General features: G+C 37.0%; 1 protein-coding gene and 1 pseudogene across 3 annotated transcripts in view; one reads left to right on the top strand and one right to left on the bottom strand.

Annotated features, from left to right (window-relative positions):
• ARHGAP15 (Rho GTPase activating protein 15) overlaps positions 1-26,653 on the top strand; it is a 619,068-nt gene that overhangs the window by 75,797 nt on the left and 516,618 nt on the right. For all 3 annotated transcript variants that reach the window (XM_045838525.1, XM_045838438.1, XM_045838608.1), the window contains one exon: positions 13,877-13,938. In XM_045838525.1, the coding sequence (XP_045694481.1) occupies positions 13,877-13,938 (62 nt within the window). The remainder of the gene's footprint in view (positions 1-13,876; positions 13,939-26,653) is intronic.
• On the bottom strand, positions 9,954-12,092 carry LOC123813547 (annotated as a pseudogene).

Below are 26,653 nucleotides of genomic sequence, written 5' to 3'. Positions count from 1 at the left end.
ACCCAATTGATAACTCTCTTAAAAAAAAACATTTTTCTCACATGGCTACTAATAAACCACTTTTCATGGATCTCCAGTTAATTAAATGGCTACTCATTTTCTACCTTTTAGCTAATTCTTCTTAACTTTGTGGCTCAGTTCTTAATTTTTCTTCTCTTTCTTTATATGCATTCGCTAGAGCATCTCATTCAGTTTTATGGCTTTATACATTGTTATCCTAACTAGTTTTCCATGATAGACCACTGCCCTAAACTTCAGTACTATATATTGTGACATTTTCACTTAGATGTCTAACATATATTTCAAACTTACCACATCCCAAACTAATTCTGATTTTATTCTTAATCCAGTCATCATCATTTTCCAGGTGCTAACATCATTTTCCAGGTGCTTCGGTCCCTGTTACTCTATCTTTAAAAAATAGACCAGATACTAATTTTAAAGTTCACTTCTCACCACCTTTATGCTATGTCATGTCTCACTCGGTTTACTACAATAACCTCATAATGAATGTGCCCACTTTAACCCTTGCTCTCTACTTTTTATTTTTAACACAGCAGCCAAAGTGAGCTGGCTAAGATACAGATTATGTCATGTCACACCTTGGCTCAAATTCCTCTCTGGCTTCCCATCCCTCCCCAGGGTAAAAGCTGAAAAACATCCAGTGGTTCATCCGATCCTATGGGTCCCAGTTACTTCCCTGACCTCATAGTTCCCTTTCTTTCTTCTCCTGGCTTATTCTGCTCCAGCCACGCCGACCACCTTACTTCTTCCACAGGGTCATTAAAACTGTTTCTGTTTTTGCTTTTGTTTTGTTTTTTTATGTGCCTGGCACAAAATAATTCACTTGTTGCCCAGAAATTTGTAAAACTAATTACTTCATTTGTATTGTATCTCTATTCAACTATCACCTTCTAAGGTAGGTCTTTCCTAACCTCTCTTAAAAACAAAAACAAAAAAAAAAGTTCCTCCCCACCATTTCCATCCACACTCCTTTTCTCTGATCCTAATTTAATTTTCTCCATAGAACTTACAACCATGTAGCATACTATAAATGTTATTTGTATGTCATTTCATTAGAATATTCTGTGTAAGTGGAGATACTGTCTTCTATTTTCATAACTCTATTTCCATGCTTATAATAATTGCTAGAACATGATAAGAACTCAGTAAATATGGTAAATAAGTGCACAAATCAGACAGATAATAGCTTTGGGTTTTTGCTTCAAAGCCTGGAATACACAGATCTATTCATGTATACATTTTTCATTATCTCATCCTACCTCTTGAACTGCTAATTAGTCATTTATTCGTGCATGTCTCAGTGTCATCTCAGAAGTGAAATCTCCTAAACTGAACCCATCATTGCCTTGGTTCCAAACTGATTCCCAATTGCACTGGGACCATCAGTGTTAGTAGCAAACATTTATCAAGGCTGAGAACACATCTTTGGAGCCTGTATTTTCTCTATGACTCTTCACATAAGTTACCACTAATGCTTCAGATCTCAATCCCTTAACTGACCCCCTGTACTCAGTGCTACACAGTCTCAGCGCTCTCCCACACCAACCATCTTTAAACAATACCTATGTTATTCCATTCGTCTTCTCAAAATGTTCAACAGCTCTCTATTTTCTTTAGCATCAAGCCTCATGGTCTCTGATTTACCTTATTTATTATCTACCCCCAAATACATACCCTCAAGCCAGCAATAGTAACATGATTAAGACATAGCTGTTATTCTGAAGGAGCTTAAGTTTTCTGTAATAATTATAGTTTCTTCATCCCAGCACTCTTTTGTTGTTCACTCTTATTTCATGGGTAATAGACTTGTTTCATGGCTAGACTGCAAATGCTCTGAAGTTAGGGGTCATGACTTGTATTTTCTTTATTATATCATACTTCCCCTTACATTGCTTTTGGCTTTTTCAGTGTTTCTTCAGAAAAGAGATGTTTGTCAATTGATTTAATATTAGGATATTATAGGTTTATTAGAATAATATTATTGATTACAGATAATAAATATATGCCTGTTTTTCATAGTGAGAGCCATTTTTTCAGTTAAAGTAGATATAACAGTATCTTCTTTTCATAATCAATTTTTCATGTCTTAACTTAGAAAACATTTATTTTTTCTAGCAAGCATTTCTCTGATTCCTCAAATTAGAATCCTTGGCCCTTTTTTATTCTGCCTCCCTATAGCAGCTTCATTTTTTCTTCATTGTGTTGAATTTTATTATTTAAGCATGATTTTGTAAGAAGTTTTTGGTGGATATAATCATTTTTTAAACTGAATTATTGGGGTGAGACTGGTTAATGAAAGTATATAGTATTCAGTGGTACAATTCCATGATACATCATCTGTATATAGCATTGTGTGTTCACCACCCAAAGTTGAATCTTTTTGTCACCATGTGTTTGATCATTTTTATCTCTCCATTCCCCTTCCCTCAGGTAAATCACCATAACATTGTTTGTGTCTATGAGCTTTTTATTTGTGTATTTGTTTTGTTTGCTCACTTGTTACTTTCAGTTTATATGCCACATATGAGTGCAATCATATAGTTTTTAACTCTTTCTGTCTGACTTACTTCTTTTAGCATGATATTCTGAAGGACCATCCATGGTGTCACAAATGGCCTTTCTTATGGCTGAGTAGCATTCTGTTGTATATATGTACCACACCTTTATCCATTCATCTGTAGGACACTTTGGTTGTTTCCATGTCTTCACCACTGTGAATAATGCTACAATGAACCTATGGGTGGGAGAGGTGTCTGCTCAGGTCCTCTGCTCACTTTTAATTGGATTGTTTGTTTGTTTGGTATGTTTGAGTTGTATGAGTTCTTTATATGTTTTGGATATCAACCCCTTTTTGGAGCTGTTTGCAAATATCTTCTCCCTTTTGGTTGATTTCATTTTTGTTTTATTGGTGGTTTTTTTCACTATCTCTTTGCTGAATGATATGCTATTTGAAGGGAGGGCTATGCCTCACTCACTGTTTTACTACTAGGACTTTACATAAGACACGGCACCATGTGACTGTCCAATAAATAAAGAAGAAATTGCATTTTTCCCATAAATTTGGCTTATAAAACAAATAAAGTACATATAAATCATTATGAAGAGAGGTATATTTTAAATTTAGCAAAAGAAAATGTTTGCTTTGAAGTACTTAATGTAATATGGCAGACGTTAGACTTAAAACAGAGCTACATGAGTCTGTAACATAAATATACATGTGCAGTTATATATAATTACATACATGCAAATATATGTACAATTATATTTGAACAGTGCTTTAAGGTGTCTGCAACATTTTACAAATATTAATTACAATTTTTAAAAATTCAAATTATAGTTATTATTCAAATTTAACCAATAACTAATAGTATATTTGCACTATATTTACATATCAAAAATAGTCTAATAACAAAAAATGTAGAATATTCAGAAATGACTTTCTTAATTTACCTTCTTAACATTGAGTTTATTGGTTAGTTTATTGGCCTATAGTTGGCTGTGTTGACTCTGTAGCCTCAATTCTTTATAAATAAAGTTCATTTTGAATATCCAATATTATGGATTGGTATATTAATAAATAACACACCTACATCTCCAGTACTCTTTTTTAGGTCAGAGAGGTGGCATTGGCACCACTAAATAGAAGGGAAAATTTGTTAAGCTCTAGTTTGTAATCTCTCTCAATCTTATTTTCTCTCCCTCTTTCTCTCTCACGCACTCACACAGACACTCCCACATATGCACACATTTTTGGAACTACCAACCAATTTACTTCCTGTTGCTGACTGCTGACTTGAGTTTTCCCCAGATCCTCCCTCTGAGTACATGTTTATCTCAAACTGCCCAGTGAACTAAGTTTATATTCAATTATTACCATCAATCTCTACTTGAATGGCATTGCTGCTTTAACGTGATTTTAAAGACAGAAATGTTTCTTTCCTCCACAACTCTCATTTGTGAATCACTCCATCATGTTGGAGAAGGCCAAAATAACCACCAGTTCCCCCAAATAGCACATTCTGATTGTTTTTTAACTATTACAATTTGTATTAAGAACTGAGTTATTTTAGAACATGTAAAGTTTTCTTACCTATGACTACTCTAAATATAAGTAGAACCAGAGACATAAACATAAAGAACAAAGTGACAGTGACCAGGGTCATGGGGGGTAATAGGGGAAAGAAGGGGAAGGGATGTCAGGAAACATGTATAAAGGACCCATGGGCAAAGACAACAGTGGGGAGGACTGAGTGTGGGAGGTGGGGGTAGGTGGGGCAATGTAGAGTAATGCAAGAAAAATGGGGACAACTGTAATTGAATAGCAATAAAAATGATAAATATATATATATATATAAATATATATACACTATATTTATACACACACATATTTTTTTTCACAAATCTGACATGTTCTTTACTTCAATCCCTGCAATTCTCCTTCCTTCCCTCATTCCTCAGTGTTGGTTATGGAGTAATGCACAGGCTTTTGCAGTAGTTTTCCTTGGCAGTGCCTACCAGCATGAGCTACCATAGATGAAATAATATACATTAAAAAACTTTAGAAAATAATAAAATCTTTTAAGTTGGTGTTATTACTTTTTATTTTTATGATGTGGATTTTTGAGATTATTTATGTCCAACATTTGGTGCCATATAAATTTCATTTTTCTCATCTCTCATATTCAGAACTTTCCTGAACATTTTCAATGAATCATGAGAGGCTTTGGCTTTAAGCATAACTGGCACAAGTATCCCATTAGATCTACCCCCTTCAGAGGAAAATGATTCATTTTGCAAAAGTGGAATCTGTCATTGTGGGTGCTCCAGAAGATGCTATCATCCTTTGGTGGCCATGCCTTATATCCGAATGTTCTCCTTAATAAAGTAGATCGTGACCAATGTGATTAAGCAGAAGCATAATGTATTTCTTTTGAATGTTGTCAAAATACATTTCTAATAAGAATCTAAAATCTCATGGTGGAAACTACCTAGTTCACTGACATCGTTTCTGCCACATGATATTCAAATCCCCATGATGTCCATGCGAGAGACCTACGTTTTTTCTGAGAAGCTTAACAAGTGCTATAATGTGTTAACAATTTTAAACATGAAACATCAAATACACTAATATATGTTTGTTTCCTGATCTTGTATATTCTGTATTATAACTGTTCATGAGACCTAGTTATTTTCAGGGCATTTTCCTTTTATTTCATAAGAAAATCTTGACAAAAAATAACTCTGTTTAGAACATGTTAAAACTTTATCATCTTTATTTTTTTTTATCAAAAGGGTATAAGGCATGTCTGTGGATAACCCAGCAGGTATGAAAAGCCTGTGGCAGGTTTCAGAGAATCATCTGCTGCCTCCCAAGCTAGGAGGATTTGGAGGACAGAGCTCAGGAAGTTGCCATGGCTTGGGGGGTAATGCAGGTTTTTGCAGATAAACGTTAAGTCACAGATTCTGCCTTTCAGAGCTGGGTATCATTTTGTGGATTAATTAATACTTATGAGGGTTTTGAGGATGAAAGGCTTTGTGAGCACACGGTGTTTTCTTATTTGAAAACAAAGGACAGCCGCTCTGGGGGAATAATTCTATTGATCAGGCCATGCTTTCCTTAAACTGCAAAAAAAAAAAAAAATCTAAAAGCACTTCAGTCTCTCAAAATTCCACTTTGGAAAGATAAAATTAAGTCTTCTGAAATAACATTTTCCCAGATCTTTAAACTGGTAGTATGTTAATAATAAGTTATATAATGTAATAATTTTAATAGAAACCATCCTCAGGTTTTTATTGTTCCATGTGCACTTCCTTTTCTCAAACAAGCATGTGTTTATAAACTTCAGTATTTGTCGAGGCCATTCCTGTATTAGACAATGTGTTAGTTCTGGGCTATGCAACGTTATGGTAAATACTCATGTATTTTCTTGAGGGGCTTTCAATCCATGGGTAAAGAAGAGTGTTCAACAAACAAAGGAAGAAATCATTCTATAAATACACATTACAAAACATGCTTTAACAACAAAAAACCAAGTTTCTTTGAGAGAGGGAGAACCAACATTGGGTTGAATAGTCATAAAAGCACTCTTTGAAAGGGACATTTAAATTTAAATTTGCAGGATGGGTAGAGTTTGTCAAGCAAAGAACTGAAAAAAGAATGATGTAAACAAAAACAACAGCAAGCACAAAGGTCTGGAGGTCAAAACAAATTGTTACATTTGAAAAACTACAAGAATCACACACACTGGCTAAAATAAGGAGATGAATCAGATGGTGGGCAGAGACAATGTTCAGATTATGAAGGGCCTGGAGCTGATGGTGACATTTGTAGAACACATTAAAACACAGAAACAGGCTACAATAATTTCTCCCATTCAAACCCACATTTTAAATTCATTTACCTCTAGATAGAGAAAAAGTACACACAATAACAACAACTAAAAAGCTATTGACATTATGTAATCCTTTCTTCCTTACTGCCTAGACTGAAATTAGATTGTAATTAAAAAACAAACAAAAAAAAGAATTCCACTAATAAATTGCCCAGGCAGTTACAGGGAAAGCCATTCTTACTAAACTCCAATGGCGGGCAAAGAAAGAACAACATAGTTATATTCAGACACAAAGAAATATAATTTGGGACAGAAGAGAGAAACTAAAGAGGAGGAAGGGGAGTTGAGACCCAGGAAAAGCCTCCAGAAGACTGGAAAAACTTTCCAGGAGAAAGTTTTTGAGACACAAAGAGGTGCCTTCATCAGCTCATTTCCCAAACAGAACCTGGATTTTTTGGTGTTACCAAATGAAACACAATGCTTACAAGATGAAAAGCTTGGGGGGAAGACTATGGAGTTTTTTACACATCAAATAGTAGCTTTTTGAAATGACATTTTGATGACTTAGGGGTAAATAAATCAGAGACATGTGGGTAAAATTTCCTTTGAAACACATAGGGGGTTTAAAATGACAGGGAAAAGCACTTGGCAAGACATAGCATGTGCTTTGCCAAACCCAACATTTGAGAAATGGTTCAAGACATTCAGCAGAACCCCAAAGCCCAACACGTTCTCTCATTCTGACTGAAAGTAAGAAAGGAAGAACATCCGTGAAAGCATCAAGCAACATGTATCCAGATGGTCATAAATAAGTCGCAATGAGTAAACTATGCCTAACTCCAAGACCTGAAATCAAGACCAGCTTCTCAGGATCTTCTCGGAGAATGCTTAGTTGGTCCTTCCCAGGCAAGATGCATGCATGACCCAGAATCACTTTTCTTTCTTTTTCTTCTGTTCTCCTTGTCATGTGATCACTGCATCTAACTTGAATTCTGGCTTACTACTTTTTAAAGGTAGGCACACAGTGAATTATGTATTTATACTGGGCAAAAACATGACATTTTGTGTATTTAAAAATACCACATTTAATTCTTGAGCTATAGGTAAGGTAGTTCTACAGGCATTTAATTCTTTTTTAAAATTAGTACTTTTATGATATACAGATAAGCTGGATTTTTAAGATGATTTGCTTCCCTTGTCTTCATTTCTGTTCCTAATCAATTGTGTCCACAGCAAGTCCACACATAAGGTCAGCAGATCTGGCATAGCAAAGGAAACAACATAAAAATAATGGGAGACTGAGGGGAAAAATATAAACAATGAACCCCAAGAAGGAAAGCAGTGCATCCTAAAGACAATGTCATGAGAAGGAAAGCCAACGGAGTTATGTAGGATGAATATGTTCTGGAGACCTAATATACAGCATGGTGACTATTGTGGACAATATCATATTATATACTGGATGTGTGTACCAAGAGAGTAGATCTCAGGGGCTTTCACTATAAAAAAAAGAAAAGATAAGAAAGGTAACTATGAGAGGAAATGGATACATTAATGAACTTGACCACAGTAATCATTTCACTACATATATGTATATCAAAACATTATGTTGTGCCCTGGCTGGTGTGGCTCAGTGGATTGAGCACGGGCTGCGAACCAAAGTGTCACAGGTTCGAATCCCAGTCAGGGTACATGCCTGGGTTGCAGGCCATGACCCCCAGCAACCACACATTGATGTTTCTCTCTCTCTCTTTCTCCCTCCCTTCCCTCTCTAAGAATAAATGAATGAAATCTTTGAAAAAAAACATTATGTTGTATGCTTTAAGTGAACTTTTTATTTTAAAAACAGAAAAATAAAAATGCATTTTAAAAAAGGAAAGCCAGTGGAAAGAAAATAGACCAAACTATGTTTCTGTGGGCAGTAACATAAAAAAGAGATTTAAGAGGAAAATAGAAGCATCATTTAGGGGGTAAAATGAGTTAACCAGATGTGCCCTCACTCTGAGTTTTGTAATAGAAATCATCAAAACAAACACAACTATTGAAAAGTACTGTGATCTATTAAAAGTTCAGAAAAAAATAAAGTCAGTGCCTCATTATTAAATAGAAAAATAAATTCTAAATCTGTTTGAAAAGTATAGTAGCTCCAGGTTGTAGTTACAGAAAGATGAGGGGAAGTCCATTAGGGAGCAGAAAGTCAGTCATAGAAAGTTTCACAGGGTGGCACTGTTTTAAAAGGCTCACTCAAGGTTAGGGCTGTAACCTGTCTTGGTTTTGTGGGTCTAGAAAAATCATATTTATCAAGATTACCAGGGCTTACAGAGATAATGATTCCAGGGAATGTTTCACAGTAACCAAATCTGATGTATGAGAGTCTGATGTATAAACTACAATTCTGATTTATAAATTCATAATACTGAACATACTGATGCTGACTATTTAAGTCACCCACATTCTACATCAAAGGAGCTAGGAAGGTGAATTAGGAGTCACAGGGCTGCCAATGAACACAGAACCAGAACAAAGGGAAAAGAACAATGGCTGAGCAAATATTATAAGAAATACAGGCTTTGTGGTTCTGGTATTAAAAGCCAATCCTTTCTCAGCAAAATCTGGTGAAAGTCTTCAACTCAGTTCATTTCCTTTTATTAACATGTATTTTGACAGAACTCTTCTGGTGGACTGGTGCTGATGAAAACCTATTGTTTTCAATTCTACTTTTATCTGAGAACAACGTGGAAACTTCACATAAAAAATTGCAGTGCCTGTACTTACGATTACAGGCTGGTCTTTCTGCCACAAGTGTTACATTAATCAAAGGTTTTCTTCTGCTCTCCTGCCTTGTCTATTGCCTCCAACTTAGGTTGATAAACAGGTGCTATCTGGATATCCTACTACCATTCATTCTTTTCATCTGTATCTGAGCAGACTTGTGTCTGCTGAGTACTTCCTCAATGCTAGCAAACTGGCTGGCATCCAACTTGGACAAATTGCTGATCTTTCCTACCACTTAACATTAAAGAGGGCTTCTAAGGGACAATGGACAAATCGCTCAAGAAGCCAGATTCAGCATCTAAAGACTGGTTGACATTTCTTACGTATACATAATTTAGGGAGTGTCACTATTTTAAAGGCCTTCAAGTTGGCCCAGAACTTGGCATAATAATATCCTCAGCTTAGAACTAAAGCTGTACAAAGCTTGTAAATCACTTAGAGACGAGATCATCTGAGTCTGAGGTGACTAACATACTCAACTGTAATTTATATACTTGTATCATTGTCCTTTCAAACCATGGTGTTAACATAAAGTAGATATAAATAATTAGAATAAATAATATGGCACTATATATAAATCTACATACAAAATACATAGAAATCTTTTGCTTGCCTTAATACTTCTTTCCATTTCTATGAGCTTCCCAGAAAAACTGATTCTTAGTGCCTGAAATACGGTGAGGTATTTCAAAGTATGATGACAAGGAATACTAAAGTAATTACATCTACTTCATGAAAGATTTACTTAGCAGAATGGGACTCAAAATGATGTAGTGCTTTCAATATCAGAAGCCTGGTTGGAGGTTTTTATTAGGGCAAAAGCTAGCCTAAGTCTCTGAGATGGCTGTCAGGGACTTTGGTATCCTGTCCTCCTAAAAGAGAAACCCAAATATCCTGAATGTGAATCAACAAAGATATAAGACTCAATAAAATTAAGAGTTCTCTATTAGTCTTTGAAGCCCCATTGTGAGCAGAGGAACTGTATTTAGGGGGAAGGGAGTTTTCTATTTGAAAAGTGCTTGAAAAATGAATGACTGTGTCGGTATAAAAGAGACAATGTGAGAAATGAACACTTGATCCCGAAAGAGGGAATATGTGCACAGTGTTTGGACATGTATAAATGTGCATGCAGATACTTGTAGATATGTTAAAGCAGGCACATTAGTAGTAGCAGTATAGTAGGTAAGAGTACACAGTACAAGGATTATTAGCTTCTTCTAATGACATGGAAGACAGCTTGGACTTTAGAAGATGGTATAAAAATATAACTAGCTTGCTATTTACTTTCTCTTCTTTCATTTTTGTGGGGTCTGTTTGTGGTTATACCTGGCACTTGTATCACATTGACTCAAGACCATGGGAAATGGCTCAGCCTGTTTGATGGCAACGATGTGACATTTATAGTCCTAAAATGAGAAATACAGAGCCTGGCCTCAGTCTCATACACGTTGAAAAGGTCCAGCAGTGTCTGGAGGAACACAGCTTATGTATTCAAGGAGAGGGAATTTTAAGGTGCATAACTTAATCCTGCTTTTGTTGATTAATAATGCTTATATGGCTTATGGAAAGTGCCTGCAAATTGATACTCATTATAAGCCCTTAAATATCCAAAAGAAAGAGTATTGGCTTTTTCTTTCACATTTCTTCTTATTTTTAGAAAAAATGATTGACAATAACACATCTCTGGGTATAAATGATGACCCAGTGGCTTTTTAGTGAATTTGGGGTGGGGGGGGCGGAGTTAGAAAGGCTATATTCTTAGTTGAGAATCCATGCATCACTTTTTTTCTGATAGGTTGAGAGGTCTTGTAGCTCCTTGGTGGATAAATTCAGGCTTTGGGTAACTATTTTATTTCTATCAGAAGAAAGCTTAAGTAAAACAAATTCTGTCCACAGTTACACAGCAAACCTCAACATACTCTCATAAGTAAAGGGACCTCCTCTGTTTTACTAATTGCTACTGAAAATGTCTTTTTCCCAAAGAATTGCAGGAACCAGTGCTACCCAGAGTTAAACACTGAGCTTATTGTATGGGTGTCAGTGTGTGCAAAAATAAGATTCCTTGGCACCAAGAAAAACAAATAGTATACATAGAATAAAAGATGGGGAAAGCAAATAAGTAGATGTACCCAAGTTAAAAAAAAAAAACACCAATGGACATCATGATTCTAAAAATTTTGTAAGAGAGCTTTTTTAGATTCTTTACACTTGTGGAGAGCATACTGAAGTAAAAGGAATTTTCTGGAAATATAAATATGTAAAAAATATTTTGCTGTAACTATCATAAATGATCATTATTATTTTAATTATTATTCATTCAAAAATGTGTTCCTCAAAATATATATTTTATTATCTATTTTTATTTTATTTTTATTATTTTTACCACTTGAGTTGCCATGTTCTCCCAAAATCCACCATGGCAGCAGCTTGGATGAATGCCAAGTTTTTCAGCCATAAGGTAGCAAAATTTGGCAGAATCCAGATTATGTCCGCTTCCAATCACACGGTGCTTCTGAAATCCACTTAGTTTCCAGGTAACATAGGTGAGAACATCCACTAAGTTAGAAACCACAATTATGATACAGTCAGAGCTGTACTTGGTGATCTGAAGAATAATGAATTTCAACACATTGACATTCTTCTGCACCAGGTTGAGATGACTCTCTCCCTCTTGCTGGTGAACTCCTGCTTAGAATTGGCGGCCACGGAGTAGTCTTTATCTGCCCCAATTTTTAGGGTCTGAAGAAACAAGCTCCCATGCTGCAGGTCCATCATTTCTCCTTTGAGTTCATCTTCCAGTACATCCACACAAGCAACCTCATCAGTCAGAGACTTTGCCAGAATGCTTGCTGATGGCACATGCCATACCAACTTGTCCAACACCCACAACGATGATCTTATTGTTTGGACCACTGTTTCTTCTGCAACTGGCACCATCGGTTTTTCCTTAAGAGTTGTCATTGTGCACGGGAGACAGAGGGCGCACCAGGTCTTAGAAAGAGTCCCACCAAGGAGACAACGTCAGCTGTGTGTGTCCACTCCCGCACAGGATCCAGAGCCCTCAAATACATTTTGAAGGCTAAAACTGTGCTTCACATTAGGAACATAATAATGAACACCTCAGAAAAGATGTCAGAGCAAGTCTGTAAATAGCCAATTATTTAACCAGTGAAATTTTAGTCATTTTGGACAACTCATTTACTGCTAAATATCTCTTCCTTTCACCTGTCACACTACAGATTGATTTTTTGGCTTTCCCAGTTTCCCACAAAGATTTAAATATGCATTTAAATAGTTATTTAGCCATCCACTCATTTATTCAAAAAGTATTTATTATTGTGGCTATTGATGTCATCAAGTACTCTAGGTTCTGGGAATCCAGGTGTGAAAGGTAAAGTCACAGCACAGGTGCAGCCTGAACCAAGTAAGTGGACCATTACAAATGATCCAATAAATGTTATTATAGTGACAATGGCAGAATGAAAATGGAGATTTGGGACAGAGGTCCCAAAAGAGATCACAGAGGAATCATGGAAAAACTCTCTAACAGACAAATTGCATTTAAAGTAGATTTAATACATTTAGGAGTTTTTGAGATGGGGACATGGTGGAGGTGGAACATTATAGTCACGGAAAAGCTTAAAGGGTAGCACCGAGGGAGTGTGGTCCTTTGTTATTAGGCAGGTGACTTCTTAAAGTTTTTGGCATATAGCATGGGGGAGAAGGTGAAGAGGGAGAGCACCAGATAAGGTCTTGGTGTGGAAGGTGTGAGAAGGGGAAGGTAGAAATAGAATTCTAAATTCTTTTATATATCCTTATTATAGACCTTTCTGGAAGTCAACACATCACAATTTGCACTGTTTGTACATTTATTTACACTAGAACTCTACAAAACTAGGATTATAAAAATTATTGAATCTCCTTTAAAAAAACTTGTAGATGGCCCCAGCTTGTGTGACTCAGTGGATTGAGTGCCAGTTCAATTCCCAGTTGGGGCACATGTCTGGTTTTCAGGCCAGGTCCCCAGTGGGGGGCACGTGAGAGGCAACCACACATGATGCTTTTCCTCCCTCTCTTTCTCCCTCTCCTCCCCTCAGTCTAAAAACAAATAAACAAAACCTTTAAAAATAGATTAAAAAACTTTTAGATGTATTTGTAATAAAAGCCAATGAATACAAATAGGACAGGAAGCAAACCCAAATCATCAAAGAAGGTAATGGGATGGTGTTACACAGTGTATCTTAGGCATTGAACGAAGTGCCCGCAACGTCGCTGTCGTGAATGTACTGCTGTGGTTCAAGTGGCTCAGTTACCTGGTTCCACCGAAGTTTTGTCGATCCCTGGCCTCAGCAGGTACATGAGAAAGTGAGATGAAGAGAGAAAAAAAGAACTTTTCCAAGAATCATTGATAAAATTAAGAAAGGCATGAAATTTTTCTTTGTTTTATTGTTGTTAATCAATTTTGTAAGCAAGTTACTTCAATGCCCAGAAGAAAAGCGAGTAAAGGTGTATCACTATGTAACAAATTGTTCACATTACTCTTTGTAATCTTTCTTTTGGATATTTAAGGGCTTGTAATGAGTATCATCTTGCAGGCACTTCCCATAAGCTATATATGCATTATTAATGAAGTTCTATGACTGGAAACTTCTATCACTGCAATGACTGTTGGGAAGCATAGGTTCATTTAAACTAATAATGCATGGGAGTTTGTCACAGTTTTAACATATGCATTCTTTTTGCAGATGGTTGAGAAAGAAGGTTATCTTCAAAAAGCTAAAATTGCAGATGGAGGAAAGAAACTAAGGTAATAAAAGCTCTTTAATTCACTTTTATGTAACTGTGCTAGTTTCCCATCTCCTCAACTTGTGTCACCACTGTTGTTCAGGAAGAAATGTGGAAGACTGGTACAAGACTAGAATATACTCTGTTATCATTAAACATTATTTTTACTATAATTATAGTCTTCCAATAAAGTATTACATTCTATATAGTTGCATGGAATACACGAATAAAGTGTTCTTGTTCTTCTAGGACATGAACTCTGATAAAAATCTGAAGAAATAAGATAATGGGCCTTGATTTCTGAGATTAACAGATTAGGGGATGAATGGACTCATTTTGCAATATATAAAATTCCCCTATAATACATTGGAAGCATATTTTTTAAAAAGTGAGGATTAGCACTGGCCAAGTGGCTCAGTTGGTTGGAGCATCATCCTATACACCAAAACATTGTGGGTTTGATCCTGCTCAGGGTACATACCTAGGTGGCAGATTTGATCCCTGCCCTGTGGGGTATGAGAGGCAACTGATCAATGTTTCTCTCTCACACAAATGACTCTTTCCTCTCTCTCTCTCTCTCTCTCTCTCAAATTGATAAGTATGCTTCAGTTAAGGATTTTTTTTAATTGAGGATTTGACATGCATTTGTCACCCAAATAAAAATTATTTGAGAAAAACAAAAGGAAAAATAAAATCATCTGTCAGATAAAAAGTTGAAAGTTGCCACATTTGGTGGTGAGATGAACACACAGCATGTGAGAGAAATTAGAAAAGTTAATAAGCATTCCTCGGTCAACAACAGCAAAAACCCTGAAGAAAAAAAAAAGGATTGATAGGAGAGAGAGAGATGCTAGAATATTGTGTATGTATGGAATATTTAGAAATAATCATTTCTATTTTAGAATTTTTCCTATTTTTTATACAGGTTCTATTACAGTTGACCTTTGGACACTGCAGGGGTTAGGGCTGCCATTCCCAACGTAGTTAAAAACCCACCTATAACTTTGTCTCTAAATGTGGCCCTTCACATGGGCAAACTCAACCAACCTGGGGCTGAAAACAGTGTTTTTGCTCAGCAGTTGGGAATGTGCAGTAGGGAACATGAGGCTGGGAATGCAAAAAGAGTGCCTTCCATTCACTTGGTTGAATCTGCTAAGGCAAAACCAGCAGACAGGAAGGGCCAACAGTATTTATGGAAAATAAATCCTCGTGTACATGCAATTCAGACTTGTGTTGTGCTAGGTGATATGCAGCTAAAAGGTATGTAGATGGGGGACAAAGCATTTATTCCTGACTCTGTTATTTAAAGTTAGAACCATGAAGGATAAAATGTGCTAATTAGCTACACAACAAGACACATGTCAATTGTATTGCACAATTCATTAGTAGAATGGCATTCTGGCCAACATCAAAGAAAGGATGCTTTTTGTTTGCTAGCTTTAAAAAGCAAAATTTGAGACAACATTCATCCATAATTTCATTACTTAAAATAGCTATTTCAGTTCTAAAGAACGAGTTCATTTTCTGCCTATATTGTTATATTCTGATAGCAAAGAACAGGGCCTTGAATCCTTTCCTAGACTGTTCCTCTTCAGTAACTCTACATACACCCTCTTTTGAAGGGTGCAGGAGAGAGATGCACAGGAGACAAGATCAAATGCAAGGCTGCTTTAAGAGACTGGGCTAGGGCTTGCTCCATGGAGAACCTGACTTAGGGAGTGAACTGGTTTCTGACAGGGCAGTAGGAGAGAATCTTCAACCTTCACTAGCCCAGAATAGTGCCCTCCTTGCCCTTAGACCTCACTTCCAAGTATATCAGCTCATGGAAGTCGTGAAGAGGTGCAGCAATGACTCTTCCTAAGGTGTATGTCAGACCCCCTCCAACCTTACCAACTATGTGCTCAAAATTTCCAAAGAGGGACAGAAAAGGACCAAAGGGCTTGTTTAAATGATCCCTTCACTGGGGTGTAGTAGACTTACCCTGCAGCCTCATACAAGGAAAAGGAGGGGACTCTAAAAGGAGTTGCAAAAAAACAAGGTGATGCCCCATCACAGTGTTTTTGTAAAGTGCTTCTTATAAACGACCCATATACCAGCTTTGTGAATTTTTCTTCCTACAAGGTGGTTTCAGGAAAAAGCAAAAGAGCAAAACAGAACCTTTCCCCTAACTGACTCACATGAAATTATTTTTAGGCAGTTTCAATCAGTTTGTATACCACTTTGTGTTTATTTGTTGTTCCTTTAATCAGTTTGCATACCATGTCTGTGTTTTAATTTAAATTCATATAAACATTAGTCTGTACTCTTATTGATATTTCAATCAGTTTGTATGCCATTAAGAATTCTTTTAGCCTTTTTCATTTTTCATTTAGCCATTTTCAAAGTTATATAAATTTTAGTTTTCCTTTTTTTAAAAAAACCTCAGGTGAACAGAGAGTTAATTATACTCTTCAGTGTGTGGCGTTGTCTTCACATCCTCTGGGCAGGACCCCTAGCTGGTTTTATTTCACTCTAGTCTCCAACCCTCACTTCAATCCTTCGTGCATTGTGTGTTCATCATATTCACTCTCCATGTATTTGTTTGGCTGCATGTGTGGCATTCCAGAAAACAGTGTGCCATTGAGTGCATGGGAATGTGTTCTAAATTGCACAAGCCTATTTGTCCTATAAACCTCATTCTGTTTCTTACTACTTTCATTTAATGCTAGTGTTTGGACATCTATCTACACTTATATATTTAAAATGAGTTCATTTCTTCCAACTGCCGCCAATTTTGCCATTGTGTACATACACCAAGTTTTACTTACCCAGGCTCCCAGAAGTCAGCACCTAAATTGTACCTAACCCCTTTGATCACAAATAACATTGCAATAAAGCACATATATATGGCTTCTTCCTGACTTGTTAGGAATTCTCTCTGGGGCATATCCCCAGGAGTTAAGAAGTGCTTGGTAGTAAGGTACACACATATGGATTTATATCCATTGAGTGCTGCTGTCAGGCTTTTTCCTGGTTAACTGCACAGGTTCACATCCCTTCTGCATGCAGAAGGGCTCCATCTCACCACAATCTCATCAGCACACAGCTTCATGTAACTCTCAGTTTTGAAGTTGATGGCCTTAGAGCATTGCTTCAGTGTTGCTTTTGTTGTTATTCTTCTGATTGGTATTTCAGTGGAGCATCACTTCATCTCTTTTGAATCAGTCAATTTCTTAATTCTGAGAATTGCCTCAGCATTGCACTTTGACTATTTTCTACTGAGTTTCTGACTTTTAAAACAATTTTTATTTATTAAAATTTTAATTATATTTTATTGATTATGCTATTACAGTTGTTCTGATTTTCTCCCCTTTGCCCATCTCCACCCAAGTCCTAGGAGGATAAGAACACTTTATTCATGTATTCCATGCAACTATATAGAATGTAGTACTTTATTGGAAAGCTATAATTATAGTAAAAATAGTGATTATAATGATAACCCCTTACCCCCTAGAGAAATCCTCCCACCTTTGTTCATGTCCGTGGGCCATGTGTATAAGTTCTTTGGCTACACCATTTCCTGTACTGTACTTTACATCCACATGGCTGTTCTATAACTACCTATTTGTACTTCTTAATCCCTTCACCTATTCACATATTCTCCCCAACTCACCTCCCATCTGGCCACCATCTGGTAACTAACTTCTTTTCTCTTGCTGCTTTTAAGATTCTCTCTTTATCTTTAACCTTTGGCATTTTAATTATGATGTGTCCGGGAGTGGGCCTCTTTGCATTCATCATAATTGAGACTGCGTTTCCTGGACTTGCATGTCTTTGTCCTTCACCAAATTAGAGAAGTTTGTTTTCACTATTTTTTCAGATTGATTTCCAAATTCTGGCACTTTCTCTTCTCCTTATGGCACCCCTATATTGCAAATGTTGAACCTCTTGAAGATGTCCCAGAAGGCGCTTATAGTATCCTCATTTTTTTGGATTTTTTTTCTTCTTGTTCTGATTGGTTGTTTTTTGCTTCCTTATGTTCCAAATCATTGATCTGAATCTCAGCTTAATCCACTCTAATGTTGTTTCCCTGTAAATTGTTCTTTATTTCAATTAGTTCATCCTTCATTTCTGACAGGATCTATTTTATGCTGCTGAGATCCTCACTAAGTTCCTCGAGCATCTTTATAATTAGTGTTTTAAACTCGGCATCTGATAGATTGTGTATCTCTGTTTCGTTTAGCTCTTTTTCTGAAGTTTTGATCTGTTTTTTCGTTTGGATCATGTTTCTTGGTCTCCTCATTTTGGCAGCCTGCCTGTGTTTGTTTCAATGTATTAGGTAGAGCTGCCTTGACTTCGTGTCTTGGTAGTGTGCTCTAATGTAGTAGCTATCCTACAGGGTCCAGTGGCACAGTATTCCCTATCACCCAAGCTGGGTACTTGAGGTGCACCCTTTGTGTGGACTGAGAACACCCTCCTCTTTCAGCTGAGCCTTGGTTGCTGTTGGCAGATCAATGGGAAGGATTTACCCAGGCCAGTCAGCTGAAAGGATTGGCTGTGACCACTAACCACCAACCTCCAGCCTCTGTGGAGTATCAGCTGTGCAGTGGCAGGATGGTGTTGCTCCAAAGTGGTCTAGAGCTGTCCACTGGGTACACTGGCCCTGGTGTTTCCAGTATGTGGAGGCCAAGGTCAGCCCCCACCTTTGTTTTGCCTGGGGCGCCCTGCCTGAGCTGTAAAGCAATCTGAGATGGCTGCTATTTGTGCTGGGCTTGGAGATTCCCAGCTGAAGCCAAACTGTGAATCTAATCAGGCTGCCACTAGGGCCCACTGAACAGTTGTTGCTTGTTTGATAGGATTTAGGAGCTAAGGCCAGCCATTCTTATGGAAAAGCAGCTTGGATGGGCCCATAAATTGGGTGGGATGGAGTCTCAGATCTCCAAGGCAGGTCAAACAGTGTTAGCCAGGTTGATGGAGTCTCAAATATGACACCAGTTTACCAGCTCTGTGGGGGGAGGGTTTAGAAAAGGACCAATGGTCTCTGCTCACCTTGATGTCAGACACTTCAGTTTCTTCCTATATACCATGGGTGCCTTTCAAGCTGTATCCTGGTGCTGGAGCTCAGAAGGAATGAGTCTCAGTAGGTGAGTCTGTGTGTGTTCTTTAAGGGGAACTGCTCAGAGCTCTAGCAATTTCTTCAATCAACTCAATCCCCACTGGTTTTTGCAGCCAGAAGTCGTGGGGATTTACCTTCCTTGCAACCCTGGAACCCTGGGCTGGGGGACCTGGTGTGGGTCTGTAATTCCTTGCTCCCAAGATATCCCTCCCAAATTTTTATCCACATGGGTATGGGACCAGCCTATTCCATGTCTGCACCCCTCCTACTACTCTGGATGGATGTGGTTTCTTTAATTTGTTAGCTGTCAGACTTCCATTCAGCTCAATTTCTGATGCTCCTGAGTGATGGTTATTTCTATATTTCAGTTGTAATTTTGATGTGGTTGTGGAAAAAAGGTAAGCCATGTCTGCCTAGGCCACCATTTTGACCAGAAGTCTATTTATTAATTTTAGAGAGAGAGAGAGGAAAGAAAGAAGGTGGGGAGAGAGGGGAAGAGAGAGAGGAAAGAAAGAAGGGGGGGAAGAGAGGGAAAGAGAGAGAGAGAGAGATTTGTCATTCTACTTATTATATTAATTGGTCGATCTTCTATGTGCCCTGACTAGGGATCAGACCTAAAACCTTGGTGTATTGGGCTGATTCTCTTAAGCAGCTGAGCTACTCAGCCAAGCTGACTTATTTTTTTTTCCTTTGAGACAACCCTAATATGTTTTACTTAGTAATACCTTGTCAACTTTAGATTTTGCAAATATCTCCTCTAAGTCTCTTATTGTCTATTTTTTTTCCTGATAAAGTCCTCAATGACAAGAGATCTTTAAATTTTATCCTGATCATTGCATAATCTTACTCTCTATTTTGGGGGGTTGCTTTTGTTTGTATTATAAACACTTCACAAAGGGAAAATTGTAGATAGTCACTATGTTTAATAACATGATATTCTACCATGTTAATGGGACTGTAATATGCCAAACCATTCCTACATTCCTCTTTTATTTGATTTTTAAATTAACTTCAGTTTGTTTTAAAAAGTTATAATTGCAGTAAACTTCCTATTACTTGTCAATTATTTTTTAATATTTTCTTTAGGTAAACTCTAAGCCTGCATTACTTGGTTAAATCACATGATCATTTCTTTTAATGACTATCATGTATGATTGCATTTCTTGCCCAAGGAATCTCTGTATGTTGTTGTCACTGGCAACAAAATGGTCAGTTTAATCGTAACCTTAAAAAGTTGTGTAATTTTTATCCCATTGATAATTTAGTAACTATTAAATAGTATACCAGAATTGCTATAATTCACTTCTCCTATGTGAAATTTCTTTTGATAACTTTTCCCCATTTATCAAGATACCTTAAAATATTTTTATACATTTTAATGAGCTAAGAAGTGATATTAATAAATATTTACTCTGTCAAGCACTTGGCTAAATTTTTTCTCAGCAATATTGAAATAATAGTCTAAGATAGGCTGTATTATTATTTTTAATTTTATAAATAGAGAAATTTGGCCACTTATATTAACCTCTCCTTCCTCCCAAATCTTGTACAAGTAGTTAGTGTAAGATTTTAGCCCTGTCCTCTAAAGTAGGTGTAGATTGTTTTTTTTTCTCTTGCCAGAAGCCTTTTGAAACCAGCAAGCAGAAATTGTCCTTTTATTTTATACCAACAACAGTACCGAGGACTTCAATTGCCACTTAACAAACATTATTTTATGAATATTTATAAAAGTTTTACCGTAAATCCATAACAATTGGTCCCCACATCATGTATTGTATCCTTACTTTCATTTCTCTCCCTCCTCATTTTTCTTTGTTTTTAGCTTTCCTCTTTCATACAGTTTTTCTTTCCCTCTAAGAAAAGTTTGACTTGTCTCTGGCTATGAACAAGAGTGGGTAAAGGGAAGGAGTCCTCATTGGCAATATTTCACATTCATAAGGTACCATTAATGTAGCCTTACTTTGAAATGAAGTTCTACCTATTTCCCCAGTGATCACTAACAGGATTGAAAGCCAGATACATTCACCATTCAACTTTAATTTTTAATTGTATGCATTGAAAATATGCTTTAACTTTTCCTGATAAAATTTAAGGATTCTTTCATTTGGGGAATTCCTGACCCCAAACGTGAAATAACCTCATCCTCTCTGGGACTCCATGAGACCCTAGTGAAAGTTATTTTCAATAGTTTAATTTACAAAGGCATCCTTTCACATGTCTCTGGGCCCTCTGTATGTCTTCCTTGAAGAAGTGTCTGTTCAGTTCCTTTGCCCATTGTTTTAAAAAAACAAACTGACAGTAAGCAGAGGGGAGGGGGTGGGGGTTAACAGGAGAAAGAAGGGGAAGGGTCATCAAGGAACATGAATAAAGGACACATGAATAAAGCCAAAGGTATGTAGGATTGAGGGTGGGAGGTGGGCATGGGTGGGGCAGGGGAAACTGGTGGCAGGAAAATGGAGACAACTATATGAAAATAACAACAAAAATAATTTAAAATAATTTACAAAAGACACTTCACAGACATACACTATCTCAATATCCTTATCTCTGCCTCTGCACCTCTCACGTCATGCCTGCCCTTTCCTTTGTTGCCTCATTTGTGGTTCTGCACATCTTATCACATGCAGCTCCTCCCTCTGTTTTTCAGACAGGCATGAGAAGTACTTGGGGCAGCGGGGACCGACAGAGAAGGGGGAGGAGAGGAAAGGGAGTGAAGGTGGGCAGGCTTATGTCAACTGAGTGCCCATTCTCATCCTAAGGCCCATAAGCTATTAGACTTCTTTGTTTCTTTTTATGTCTGTTTTTTTAAATCATTGTTACTCAGAATAGACTTCTTTTAGAATGTGATATGAAAGTACTCTTCTAATGTGACTTTATTTTTTCTTTAGCACTTTCTGCTCAGGATCTCAATAAATTATTCCAGGCTGAATCTGTCTTTATTTTTGTGTTCAGTAGCGAGGACTGGAAGGAAGGTTTAGAGACTACATAATATGGAAGTTAATTTGTTAAAGGTTGATTTAGTTTTATAATTTTCATCATCTGCTCTGTTATAATTTCAACATCTGATAACTCTTTGAATATGTAAAGCTTTTCCCTTTCTTGCAATATTGACAGAGATATGTGTGTTTATACCTCACTGTCTGACCCTCCTTTTAGAAGTGACAAGTTACAAGCAGCTTGGAATATGAAAGTGAAGAAATAAATGCCTAGCCTACCAATTTAAGAATAACTCAGAACATTTAACAATATCTGAGTGATTTTGTAGTAAATCAGCCACAGACACTAAAGTAAGTCACTTTCATTCCTACCACTGCTGCAGAATCATGTCAAATCCAGTGTGACCCAGTCAGGTAACAAAGGCAGAGAGCCCAAAGAGAATGAGAAATTTACAGGAAATCTCAAATATATTTGCTTCTGACATTTTGGTCAGCCATCCTATCATTACCTAAAGGAAGCATAAGAGAGGCGAGTGTAGGATATAAAGCTTGGCATTAGACCAAATGACTGTGTTAAACCTGGAGCTCAAGCTAACAGATTCTTATAAACATAATGAATATTTTAAGGCCCATTTTCCATCGAGTGTTCTTCAGATACGCAGTTACTACAACCTTGCTGTTATTATGTGCTGCCATCCGGTGTCCATTCTGTAGAATGCAAAGAGTTTTAAGCCAAACTGATGCCTGTGGGGGGTTTTGTTGTTTTTGTTTTGATTTTTTTTGGTGGTTTTTGTTTCATGTTTTGTTGTTTTGTTGTTTGTCCTTGTTTTTAGGTTTTTCTTCTTTTTGGGAGGGTGTTACACCTTCACAACTCACAATTCATTTTAGGAAAGTTCTGCAAAGTGTCTCGCCAATTGCATAAATTGTAAAGCATTGTCCTTATTTAAATTTTGTTCATCTTCCTAATTGTAGTAAGCACCTTGTCCCCCATAGATGTGATTTGTTTTTTATCCAAAAAAAATTAAAATAAATGCCTGCAATTCTTGTATTTGTTTCCCGTACAGAATCTCTCTATCAATACCTCACCTGAGTGTTAACCCCCTACATTTGTGGGAGACTAGCTCTTCTATCCATGAGACCTCTGATTTACTGAAGTGGGATATTTCTTGAGTTACATGCCTTACTTAATCCTTAAGTCTATTGAACAGTTTGGTTTTTTTTTTCTTTCTGTGTGGAAAAATAGAAAAGATTGCCCTAAGATTTAAGATGAGGCATTAATTGGCTCCCACCAGGATGTAAGTTTACCTGTCGGCTGTGATAAGGAAGGTAGGAATGAAAGGACTTGCAATTCAGAATTGTAGGACAGCCAGGTCATGCCACAAAGTGACTTTCCTCCAAAAAGAAAGACATTCAAGAATTGACAACAATTCTGTATCTTCCTTTCTCAGAGCACTTCATGAGGCTCTGCATACATCTGACTGAGGGAGAGTTGCATGCTACCTGCTTTACAGACAGTTGATACAATAGAATGTGCATGACCTTGAAGGTCAAGGACATGTGGCCTGAATTTCATATTTATCACTTCTATGACCTAGGGCAGGCTGCAGCCTCACTGAGCTTCAGTTTTTTTCATCTGTAAAATGAGGGTCTTTCCCACCTCTCAGTCTTATTGGGAGGATTTGTTTCCATGTTTACTACCTATGTCCTCTGAGTTACAGGTAAAGTTCTTGAAATCTCTCTTATTTACCTTTATATATTCAGTCCTTGGAACTGTGTCTGTCATGCAGTAGATGCTCAGTAAGTACTTCTCATTGGCTTACAGATTAAATCACTTGATACATACAGGTCAACTTAATGGCACATGTCCAACAAGTCAGGAAGATCTTTAGAAAGCTCAGGTATTGACACTAGAATTATAAATTAGCAAAAATATACTAAACCAGAAGTGTTAGGCAATTTTGGGGGGTTTTTTTGTTTTTTTTTTAATGCCAGGAATGACATGTCAAAACACCAGAGAGCTAAGGAACAGAGAAAGCAAATGAAGGAAACATATGCTTCTGTAGTTTTTGTTAATGAATAACAACAAACACAGAGCAGGAAAAATCTAGATGTGTGACCCTTCTGAAATTTGATAGCCCATATATATTTTTTTACTCAATAATTTTAATAGGCACTTACTAAATGTCAGATTTTGTATCCAGAAGTGAAAAAACTCTAAGAGGTTAGGGATAATGTCTCTGGGGGAACTAGGAGAGAGCAGAGGGTCTTCCTTTCCATTCTGAAAACCGCTTCATCCTGGATAGGTCTATTTTAAAAGTTTCATCCAATCCTGCCACAGTCTCCTGTCCTGCCTAAGCCCTCAAAGCCTGCAGAAATTACTTACTTTCCAAAATATCTCCCAACATACTGAAAAACAGTTGTCTATAGGGTTTTGTTACATACAAAATCATGAAAGGCTCATGTCAGGGCAAAACCTTGCCAACTGGCCATTTTTACACTCTCTCTGGAGTTGACAATGTTGTCAAAGGCTCAGCGAGTTAAAAGTAACGGAGTTAAGAAAGTTTTTCCACTGATACCCTGAGAACCTCAGGCAACACAATGAGCCAAACCTATCAGACAGGGAATGGACAGGACAGATACTGTAAGGGTGATGGTCAAGTCTCCAAAGTACTTCATTCAGAGAGGAGTTCCCATCTAAGTCACAGACTGAAAATTGTTCCTTTTAAGTGAATTGTCAGTCACTCTTCGACTAGAAGCTTTTGACTCACTTTCTAGTTTTATGCTCCCGACTGAGTGCAGGTGAGTGAGTCTGCTCATCACATAATACTCCCACAGCAGGGGAGAGAGGAGGCGTCCTGTCAGCAGCGCACCTCTGATTCTGGCTTCTTAGAAGGAGTTGAAGGGCCCACCGTGTGACTCTTTAAGTCAGTGCAACTTCTAAGGGAAGAGGGGAGTTTAAGAGTGCCGGGCCTTTGCCCAAATCTTCGAATTAGCATCAGGTAAAGTAGTTCATAGGAGAGCCTCCTGGCTTACCCCTCATTATAAGCTGTGCACACTAACTTATAATTTCAGGATTTTGATTAAAACTATGATGAAATCTGACATTGACAGTCTCCTTGATTGTCAATCCTCATTGACAATCCATGATTGTGCTGCTTTTTTTAATCCTTAAAAGGAAAAAAAAAGGAGCATAAATTAGTGAACAGATGACTGTGCAGGCTTCAGAGTGGGAGAAACTAGGTTTGACTTTAAATCAAAGTGTGTGGCCCTAAGTCACCTAACTCTATGAACTTCATTTTCCACATTAGTACCTTCAGCATCTTTTTCATGAAGCTAAACCTCCACTAGACAATCAAACTTATGCTAAGTACTCAAAATAATTTATGCTAATAATCATTTTAAAGCAATGATAAAAAATGAAATTGAGGCATCTAAAAGGTTGACAACAGCATTTTTTCTTTCTTGTGAAACAAAATTATTTTAAGCCAATTGGAAAAGTCTTTTCTCTTATTCTGATACCATAAAGACAACACTTGAAGTTTCTAAATTAAAAACAAAATAGTACTGTATGCAAAGTGTCAGGACAATTCCTATTACTAACTAAGGTTTCAAGGCTGCATTGCTTACCCTCTTTGGCTTGTTCATCACATTCCCCTCACAGGGGACATTTCACAGCAGTTCAAAGTTGTAGTACAGAACCATGAGATAATTGAATTTCATGCAACTTTAGTCCTAACCAGTTCCAGTTCCAAGTTTAAGGAAGGGAAGGATAATGCCAACAAGTCCTATAAACGATCAACATCTGAAACAGATTCAAATCAGAACTATTTATCTAGGGCTTGCTATAGGCAGGAAGCAAATAAGGTATAGAATCTCTCTGCCAGGAGATGAAAAATATAGTTGGAAACATAAAAAGCAGCTAAATATGGGTTTCATTGTGTCTGAAGGTATACCATACTCCATGCCTCATGCAATCAAAATAAGGCATGGATATAAAAGATGCCCACTCTAGACCACCAGTCTTTCTCTGTTCTCTGGCAGGGCCATCCTAATATTACAGTCACCCCAATATTGTGGGGCCTTGAACATGGCCTGCATAATGAGAAGGCTATGGCTGCTCTAATTCACTTGCTGCTGATGATACATAAAAGGAGAAATGGGCATGAGGGTTTTTTTTCTTTTATTTCTCCCACCTTTTTCATCATTTGATTGAAAAAGTGACTCTTCATTTGAAGGAAAATGGATTCAAGAATATAGTGCTCATAGTTGCAGGTTGTAAAATACACATTGTGTTTTGTTTGCTGTTTGCCATGTTAATTTTTTTAACATGATGGTCTATCACTAAGAAAGTTTCAGGCATGCCAGAGCAGCCTAATCTTGTAAATATTAACTCTGTTGAATCAAAACTGTCTTTTCAATCAAGCTCCTAGATCCTAAGAGGCAAGTGGAAATAAATCACACAAATGTCTTAACTGGTCATTTTAAACCTATTTTGTGCAGTTTTCTATTGACCTGAATAAAGTTTTTTGGTAAACTTATTTTTTAAAACCACTTTTATAAAATGAGTTCAACTATTTTGAAATGAGTAATAAACCAAGGCAAATTATAGCAATGTAATATAACAAATGGAAACTAATTTTGATAAACACTGAGAAATACAAAGGAAAATTTAAAGCTGTGATTTTATCACCTGAATTAACTCTTGT

This window comes from Phyllostomus hastatus, unplaced genomic scaffold (genome assembly GCF_019186645.2).
Source record: "Phyllostomus hastatus isolate PE091 unplaced genomic scaffold, TTU_PhHast_1.1 phas_contig_1, whole genome shotgun sequence".
Classification (NCBI taxonomy): domain Eukaryota; kingdom Metazoa; phylum Chordata; class Mammalia; order Chiroptera; family Phyllostomidae; genus Phyllostomus; species Phyllostomus hastatus.
This window is presented reverse-complemented; position numbering and strand designations above follow the sequence as displayed.